Source organism: Ambystoma mexicanum, chromosome 7p, assembly GCF_040938575.1.
Source record: "Ambystoma mexicanum isolate Mex_15411 chromosome 7p, UKY_AmexF1_1, whole genome shotgun sequence".
Lineage (NCBI taxonomy): Eukaryota > Metazoa > Chordata > Amphibia > Caudata > Ambystomatidae > Ambystoma > Ambystoma mexicanum.
Window position 1 is genome coordinate 37436642 of NC_090939.1, and position 9636 is coordinate 37446277.

At 48.5% G+C, this 9636-nt stretch overlaps 1 protein-coding gene across 1 annotated transcript; it reads right to left on the reverse strand.

Moving 5' to 3' along the window:
• Nucleotides 1–2348: 2348 nt before the first annotated feature.
• Nucleotides 2349–9405, reverse strand: LOC138525656 (nucleoplasmin-like). The gene has a single exon (XM_069635716.1). The coding sequence runs from the start codon at nucleotides 9400–9402 to the stop codon at nucleotides 8539–8541; it is 864 nt and encodes a 287-aa protein (XP_069491817.1). The 5' UTR covers nucleotides 9403–9405; the 3' UTR covers nucleotides 2349–8538.
• Between the last annotated feature and the right edge of the window lie 231 nt (nucleotides 9406–9636).

A 9636-nucleotide genomic window follows, 5' to 3' on the forward strand; every position in this document is an offset into this window, starting at 1 on the left:
ACTTTGTGCTTAAGAGCTTTCTCAGCTTGTTTCTTTCCCTCCACTTCTTCTGTTTCCTGTCGCTCATATTATTTTGCCATTTCCAGAATTTGGTGAGGAGTACAAGCCTGCCATGTACTCTCCCCCAACTTCAAGGGGCCTTTAATTCCTTTCCTTAACCCTTTTACAAGCCCCATAGCGAAGTACCTTTGGCCCGTGACACTACTGGTTGTTTGCCCACTGTGTGCTTGAAAGGCTCCTTCAAATCTCAGGAAATATTCCCCTACGCCTTCGCTGGGCCCCTGCACTATAGCATCTAGTTTTTCAACATTTACATCTGTCTCAGGTAAAACTGTGGTAAGAGCTGTCAAAATGCGCACTCCTAAGTTTTTTATATCGTCAGGGAGAGGGTCAGTAGGGGGGCGCTCTTCGCTAGCTTTCTGTAGTGCAGTCCAGTTCAGGGTGTCATGGTCTCTGCCCCTAAAAGGATCCCAAATTTCACTAGGGGTTACCATGGCCATAACGGTATTCACATCCTCAAAGGTTAAAGTCCCTGCTTTAAACAGTGTTCTTAATTCTTTGTAAAACCCTGCTGCGTTCGTTCTAGGGTCAGGGGTACTTTTGGCAATGCTCATTAACTCGGATCGAGTCAGGGGAACATATACATAGGTTTTGGTATATTTTACTTCACCCTGATCGCTAGTTGTCACTGTTGGGGCACATTCCCGAAGAGGCATAGCAATGATTGTTGGAATCATGGACTCTACTAGGTTCTGGAATAATTTACATATCCTCTTTTCTCTTCTGTCCCACTCTTGACCTATCCTCTCCATCTCTCGTTCGCATTCTCGTGCGGTTTTACAAATCCCTTCATCACGCGTTTCATCACATTCCAACTCTACCAATTCTATTAAAATCAACCACGCAACCTGTACCGCCGTATCCTGGCTTTTATATATACCCATCCATTCACTGTTTTCTTTTCAGTTTTGTCCATCACCTGTTCGGCAAGCTGTTTCCCTTTTCCCCTAGCCTGGGCCAATAGCTCCTCCTTTTTCTGTCGTTCTAATCGTTCCCCTTCCTGTTGGTTTGCGTATTCTCCTTTTAACCCCTGAACCGCTAAGTCGATTCGTGTATATAAATCCCATAAGTATGATCGGTCAGATTCGGTACTGAGGGTATCATAAAGATCTGTCAACTTTCTAGTCCAGTTATATGAAACCTTTTTTAACCATTCATGAACTATACCGCCATGGAATCCCACCACCTGCCTAAATTCCCTTTTTGTGCATTTCTTTAGGTCCTCCAATACATCGGGGTCATCCCCCTCCCTTGTCAAAAACACGCTGTGCTATTTGTCGTAGTTCCAATGACCTTTGTGGGGCCAATCTTTCGTTTCTACTTGCTCGTCTTTCCTCTTCCTCTGGGGTGCCTTCATCCATTGTCCCTTTTGTTACTGTCCCTTTACAAGGTGGCGGGGCTGTAGCCACTGTGGCCGGGGTCACTAATCGCAGAAGGCTCTCGTTTGTTTTCTCGTGCTCCGGATCACTACTATTACACACCTTATGTGTTTCTTTTGTCTGTTTTGGCAGGGCGGGGTACATCCCTTTGCTAATTTTTATTAATGCAGCTCTGTCTCCCACATCTAGCTGATGCTCAAACTCTTGGTTATCTAATTCACATAGGTTCGCTTCTGCTTTTTCCTATCCTTTTTATTTTGAGACATTTTCTGCTTTATTGCTTCTGTTCGCCATTGGCGAATAGCATCGTGCTGGGCGGGGCGGACCTTTCTCCTTACTAGTACTAATTCCAGGTATTCAATTGTGTGTATACAAAAGGTACCTGCTTTTGGCCAACGGAATTCAACAGACTTCTTGGTATATTCTTCCCAGTTTTTACAAAATTCCACAGCCCCCAGCCCATAATTGGTTAACATGGTGTAACATGGAGTGCCTTCAGCGGGCGCATGCATAGGTTCTTCATTCTTATTTAAGGTCGCACAAGTTTCCCATTATTAATAATATCCTTTTCAAAGATCAAATAATATGTACCATAAAACTGATACCAATTGTGGCTTACCGTCCACCAATACAGATACAATTCACTCACCGCACCAAGGAGACCTCCCCTCTGTCTGGTTCTCCTTTGTCCTGATCTCCGTCTCAAGATGAGAACTTGCGTTTTTTTTTTGCAGCAAAGGTGCAATGGCATTTGGGCCCAGTAAGTAGTCGCCGGAGACAGGAGCTCAATGGAAGGCACGCATCAAAGGGATGGACTGCATCTGCAAGGGCCCCAGCCAGGGACGCCAATTTTATAAATGCTAAAATTCACCAGGCGGAGGTCTCCGTCAAAATAAACGCACTCGTAAGTGAGTTTAACAATCATTTATTGCAATAAAAACAAAGCTTCCGCGGAAGGGCCAACACATAACATCATCAGAGGGATGCTGCTAGTGTGTGCTGCTAACATTACAGTGAGCGTGCTTTTTATAGACAAATGGTTACATTGAACCTTATTGCTGGCATGAATATGAGACACTTCTAGACATACATTTCCTTGCCAAGGTACTTTTGGCTGTATTCCCAGACATTGCGGTGAGATTTACAAAGGCCGGACATCGCTAATGGTCATTACTCATATATGCAGGTGTGACCTTTAGCATGCGTGGTCGTACAAGCAAGCTAATTCATCACACTTGACACAGTGGGGAATTTTGCAAGCTACACATATCCTGCTGCTGCGGCGATAATGATTTCCATATAAGGCTGTTAAACAAAAGCAGGACATATCTTTTACAGAGTGACACACAAGCGCCTGACAAAATTCCATTTCACACACATTCCAATGAATAACTCCTCCAAATATGGATGGGGTTTATGCTTAGGTTTCGGGAAACAGTGCGGATGCTAGCAATCATTATTCATAAAGGAGACCCCAGGGTCGGTGAGCACATGCTGACTTGCAAGGCTGCATACCGTGGGAGGGAGTGCAAGAGTGCTAACAGACGCGATTTATATAGCTGTTACGGGAAAGGAGAGCAGGGGGAACATTCCTAAATCTATGAGTAATGTGCTCAAGGCGAAAACCCTGGGCCTCGCGTGCAGACACAAAAGCAGTTAATTTAACATGGACATGATGCTATAATGCAAGCAATGGGGTAGTCTTGCTGAGGCAAAGTTTAACATGGCAGCTTCAGACAGAATGATTTCTGTATTAACATCTCTTTTCCACCAACAGGAGTGTTACCATTGTGACAGTAATGGGCTTCAGCAAATGTAAGTGATAGTTGGGATCTTTTGGCGTTTAGCAGGATGGGAACCTAGATAGTTCCAGGGGCCCTTATGTTCCAGGATCTTCCATTTGGCGCCTTGAAACACATTTGTTGTATAGGCACCTTACAAATATCCAATAAATATTTTACATACCGTTTGGAAAAGAAGAAATGTCTTATCAAAAGTGGGTACAAATACAAGTACTTGGGTCGCTCGCAGCAAAGGACTTAGACACAGTCCCCTGGTCATAATTCTCTCTTTCCTAAGCTTTTGAGAGATAATTAACAATCTCTGTAAACTCCTTTATGTGGGACCTCAACTTATCTGGAGCTTGGGATATGGGTGTTGCTGCCTCCTTTCTTTCTGTTCCCACGTTTCTTATAACAGACCTCATGGTTTGCTGGCGTTCAATAACAAAAGGGAATAGCCCAATGAGGACTGGGGCATTTTTCGTACTGCAAAGAGGGCCCAGGGTATCATGAGAACAATTCTTCCCATCGATTTCCACACGTTTTTTCAATATATGGGCAAGTATTTGTTTAAACCGGTCTACAAACCCATCCGTCTGGTACATGGACGTGTGAAGGGTCTTGATGTTCAAAATATCCGTCACTGCCTGCTTAAAGCAGGACATGGTGGTCGTATAATTTTATACTATTTCATTCAGAAAACCTACTCGGGACAGAAGAGACGAGGGGTTCCACAAGTCATCTTGTTCCTTAAGGGAAATGCTAACAGGTAGTGCAATCCAAAACGACCAAGACATTACCCAGTTTGGAGGGCTCACACTATATCCATAGAGAATAGGACCTTAATGATCAGGAGAGGTAAGGGAGCATGAACTTGTCTTCTGGAAAACTGCACAGGCCTGACCATCAGCGTAAACACCTACCCAGTAAAATGTGCTATACACATGGTCCTGGATCTTTCCCACTACCTGGTGCTCTGCTTTAAGTGGGAAGCTCCATAAATATCTTCCTATGACACCTAGAAATAAGTTGGATTCTCCTTGTTCCTTCTCCTCCCACCTAACCCTGATACAGTTAACCCCCTCTAAGAAAAAGAGGGGGTCCGTTTATGCACACTGATCAATTTGGCCCAAGCCCAGATGATCGTACATCACTCCCCCATCCCTCCGAGTCCCTCAACCGCTGCTCAGGCTCTCAATCTAGACAGGCCATCACATTGGACCTAGAAAAATGAACAAAGATTAACTCCATCCGAGTTCAGGCCGCAGGCACAGCCCCCCATCCATGCACTATAGATGCAGCTAGGAATATGCAATTCCGGTCTCGCAGCTCGCATAGCCGTTCACACTGAAACCCCTGACGTACCTCAACACCTCAACCATTAGTATACAGCGACAACCTACGAAAAACATCAGGTCTAGCAAGTCTCTAGCACCAACACTCTTCCCTACACCACTGATAGCACCTCTGTGCTGCTTACTGGAGCCTAGCCAGCCCATCTAAGTCCTAAGCCTGGCAAAGTGCATACACGCATCTTTAAAATGTACTCTCAGAATCTCCCACACATGGACTTCGGTCCTGAGGGCGTTCCAAACAAAGCGGATTGAGGCCATACACATGGACAATGGGCACTATACTATATAAATGACAAATACAATACATCTCCAGGCCTTTCTCTTCTGGGATAACACTCGCAAAGGCATCTGCCAGATTCAGATTGCTTCTTTGTGCGAACGCTAGATCTGGTAGGGTGGTGGTATCTCCATCAGACGGGGGCTGATCATCTAGGTTATCGGCATGCCCAAAGCTGGGGTCACCTCATTGCATATTGGAGTCCTTGTGCTGCGTGCCATCAGGGCTCGCCTCAAGGATTCCCTGGTCTACGGGCTCCCAAGTTTTGACAGTATGGGTATGTCTTTCAGCATTGTGTATCAGTAACTTCCCCTCTTCCAGATAATCTGGGTTTAGGACCCCTGCGGCAGGTGCGTCTAGGGAGTTTTCAAGATGGGCCGGACTTGGCATCCAACCTAATGTAGCTGCCTTGGGGCCGTATCTCTCTACCACCCACCGTTTGGTGTATCATTCCAACCAGGGCCTTCACGCACCCACGCAACTGTGGGTGCCTTTTCTCCCATACCCCATTTTGGGGCTCTTCTTTCTGACAGTCTTGAGGCTCCAAAAGGTTCACCCTTAGGGACCTTTCTCACCCCAGCTTGGGGTTCTGCTGTGTTCACCCAAAAGTCGGGTATTTCCGCTCTTGCCCCACCTTGTGGTGGCAGGTCAGACCTTGCCTACTCTCACACAGTTCACTGGTGCAACCACGTACTTCTGATGACAGTACTCCTCAGGAGATTCGAGTTCAGTCTGGACTTCTCAGTCTTCTTGTTGGACTCTGCGTCAAGCAGAACTTGCACCAGTCTTCCTCCGACTTGCTGTGTCACTACCGTGCCAGTCATTCAGGTCGCTGGATGCTGGGCAGCCTGTGCTTTGTACGTCTCCTCCTGGCCATGCATTCCCAGTGGGTTAGGGCTCCCAGGGACCCCTCCCTAGAGGTGGCTCCTGTCTCCAGCAACACATCCGTCTGCGTCCTCCTGCTTTGTACATAAAGGGTCAGAAGCCAGACCAATCACTCTTGCATGATGCTTCGGGTTCTCATATAGGTTAACACCCATTTGGCCAGTGTGGTGTTGGTAACTTATCCATCCCTGGGGCTACTCTCAATGTAGGAAGTAGAACCCCTGCCAGCCAGGACCATGCCAATTGGACATAATTCAATGAATCTTCTCCACCACAGGTTCTTATGAGCCCATACCTCATCCACCTTGCAATTCGAAATTTTACAATTAAAATCTCCCTTCTGCTCTAAGAGAACAACCCCATCGCCATTCACTTTGGGAAATACACTTCCCCACATATGTCCACCTTTATCTTTCTTACATAAGCTGCTTCATAGAGACCCCGTTTTCCATTCTGATTGATTACCATGCCTAATTACGTGAATAAAGTGTTTTACTCCACTTTCAATTGCAGTTTTACCCCACCCTCAATCAAGTTCCATTTCGCTTGAACCAAGCAGTATTTAGGTTTCAAAGTTTTTAGCATGCTCAGAATCAACGCAAAATTGAGTATTTGCATGCACAATTCTTTTTACACAGGTCCCTCCACCCCCTCAATATGTGTGGACTTGAAATTAACTGAAAGCCATCCAAATAAACAAAAAAAAAAAAAAACAGGCAAAACGCATGATGTTGATATTTTTGCACATGTTATACTGGAGAGTATAAAAATCAAAACGCCATGCGTTTAAGTTGGATATGTACCCGCTTGAATACATCGGAACACAGTATATTGCACTATGCAACAAAAATCCAAAATGTATCAACACAAAAGAGACACTTTTTTTTCGGGAACACGTTTTAATGTAATATTTGGCAATGAGTTCCTATGGATATCGGTTTAACACCAATAGCAAAAACGGCCATAAAACAAACCCACTCTCATTCATCTGCCCAGAAACTAACAGTGCCCGCCTCTGTTAGTCTGTTGCGCGCAAACTCCCACAACTGCTGCACAATCAGAGTTTCCTCCGCACGAACAGCGGAGCGAACGAACTTCTGAAACTATGACAGTTTCGGGGATGACGCCCGCTTTAACAAGAGGGAGACAAGTTTCTCTTTCATTTGCTCTACGGTCAGGAGGGGGGTTTCCTTTCTCCGGATGGTGGGGGTAGGTTTAATTTTTCAGACAGCACAAACTCCCACAACTGCTGCACAATCAGAGGTTCGTTTGTGCCTAAAGCGGAGTCAGCGAACTTCCGAAATGTTTCCATCATTTTGAGAATGACTTTGTGCTTTGAGAGGGAGACGAGTTTCTCTTTCAATTGTTCTACGGTTAGTGGAGCTGGCGTCTTGTTTAGTTTTTCTGACAGCACAAACTCCCACAACTGCTGCACAATCTGAGGGTCGGCTGTCCATAAAATGCAGGCAGTGAACTTATGAAACGATGCGGCACCGGCTGGAGAGGTAGACCAGTCTCTTTTTCATTTGCCAGCAGTCAACAGACACCAACAAAAACTGAGTGTGGCATGGGTGGGGAGTAGAGCAATCACTCTACTCCAGAAAATCCACGCTTGGATAGAATGGGAACATTAGCCTGCGTCGCATCTAGATAGGTTTTGATTGAAGGATAGCATGCCCACGCCTAGATGAAACTCGAATGTTAGCATGTGCCACACTTAGAACTGTGAACACCAGCCTGCGCCACTCCTAGATAACATTATGAATGTTAGCATGCCCACACCTAGATAGAACTGTGAACATTAGCCTGCGCCGCTTCTAGGTAGGACTGATCACTTAGAGAAAACTGTGAATATTAGCATGCTAAAGGTCAGGTAACCCACTAACCAATATAACCTCAAACTCTGCATACTTATCTCACTCAAAACTCACACAACCATCTCTCGCACCACAAGCCGCACACTCCCTCTTCACCTTACTAACCCATCCCACCTTATCATTTACAGAACAGCCAGAGCGCCTGGGACCAATTCCGTCGGTGACTGTGCGCGGTACAAATACCTTTAACATTTGTTCTATGGTCCACTGTGCTTCTTCGCTGGTCCAACAGTATTCAATTTTTGCTGGCGGCACCATTAATTTTTCTGACAGTACAAAGTCCCACAACTGCTGCACAATCAGATGTTCCTCAAAGCGAAAGCCGCAGCGAACGAATTTATGAAACTTGCTGAAAGATTCGGGGATGGGGCCCCTCCTTTAACAAGTGGGAGACAAGTGCCTCTTTAATTTGGTGTACGGTCAGGAGGGGGATCATTTCACTTGTTGCTAGTGGTTCATTTAGTTTTTCTGACAGCACAAACTCCCACAAATGCTGCAACATCAGAGTTTCGGCGAGCCACCTGCCGAAAAATACTAAACATTACGGGGATGAGGCCGGGCCCAGAGGGAGACCAGTTTCTCTTTCATTTGCCCTACGACCTGGTTCCGCTCTGCTTCCCTCTTCGCCGATCCCTTGGCGGCGGCTGCTTCCTCCGCCACCTATGCCTTGGAGGCGGCTGCTTCCTCCGCCACCTATGCCTTGGAGGCGGCTGCTTCCTCCGCCACCTATGCCTTGGCGGCGGCTGCTTCCTCCGCCACCTATGCCTTGGCGGCGGCTGCTTCCTCCGCCACCTATGCCTTGGCGGCGGCTGCTTCCTCCTCCAACTATGCCTTGGAGGCGGCGGCTTCCTCCGCCACCTATGCCTTGGCGGCGGCTGCTTCCTCCGCCACCTATGCCTTCGCGGCGGCTGCTTCCTCCGCCACCTATGCCTTAGAGGCGGCTGCTTCCCTCTTCGCCAATGCCTTGAAGGCAGCTTTCCTCTTGGCGGCCGCTTCCCTCTTCGCTGCTGCCTTGGAGGCGGCTGCTTCCCTCTCCACCGGTGCCTTGGCAGCTGCCAACCTCTCCGCCGATGACTTGGAGGCTGCTTTCCTCTTCGCCGATGCCTTGAAGGCAGCTTTCCTCTTGGCTGCCGCTTCCCTCTTCGCTGCTGCCTTGGAGGCGGCTGCTTCCCTCTCCACCGGTGCCTTGGCAGCTGCCAACCTCTCTGCTGATGCCTTGGCAGCGGCTGCCTCCCTCTCAACCAATGCCTTGGCGGCCGCTTCGCTCTCCGTTATGGCCACCAGGTGCTGGCCGCTGATGTACAGGGGCCCGGTGCCCGCCGTGAGCCAGAAAGTGACGGGCGGGGTCAGCTCCAGGCCCCCCAGGTACACGGAGGTGAGAAGGGAGGGACGGAGGGTGGCCACAGGCACTCGTATTGTGCCCTCCTGGGTCTCCCCCAGAACCTCCAACACGTGCAGCACGTCCGGGGCGCCGAGGCCCAGGCTGACCGTGCGCAGGGTGAGCTGCTCCCTCAGGTCATCGCCGCCGCCGGGGAAGGAGACCTTCCTCGTAATAGCACTCAGCCCGCAGCCGAAGAGGAAGCTGTTCGTGCGAGGAGGCGCCTCGCTCGCGGCCGCCTGGGCCTCCTCCGGGGCCTCCATGTGCAGAGGCGCCGCGCTCTCCTCCGTGGCCGCCAGGTGCTCCATGTGCAGAGGCGCCGCGCTCTCCTCCTCAGGCGCCTGGGCCTCCTCCCCTCGCGAAAACACCACAGCAACACTCAGAGCCGGAAGCGGAGTCGCGAGCCACATAGGGCCCCGGAAGTGAACTGTACCACGATCGTCAGTTCTGAGAAACGGACCTTAGCAACGGTCAGTCAATTGTTGATCACGTGGGTTTTGCCTCTTCTTGATCACGTGGGTTGGGTACATGACATGGCACGAGCGGGGAAACTGTGCGAGAGATATTCCACTTCAAGTCCTTTGTGTAACCACTTGTACTGCTCACTTGCCTCTTGAGATAGGTCTGGCTGCTCAGCCACTGCT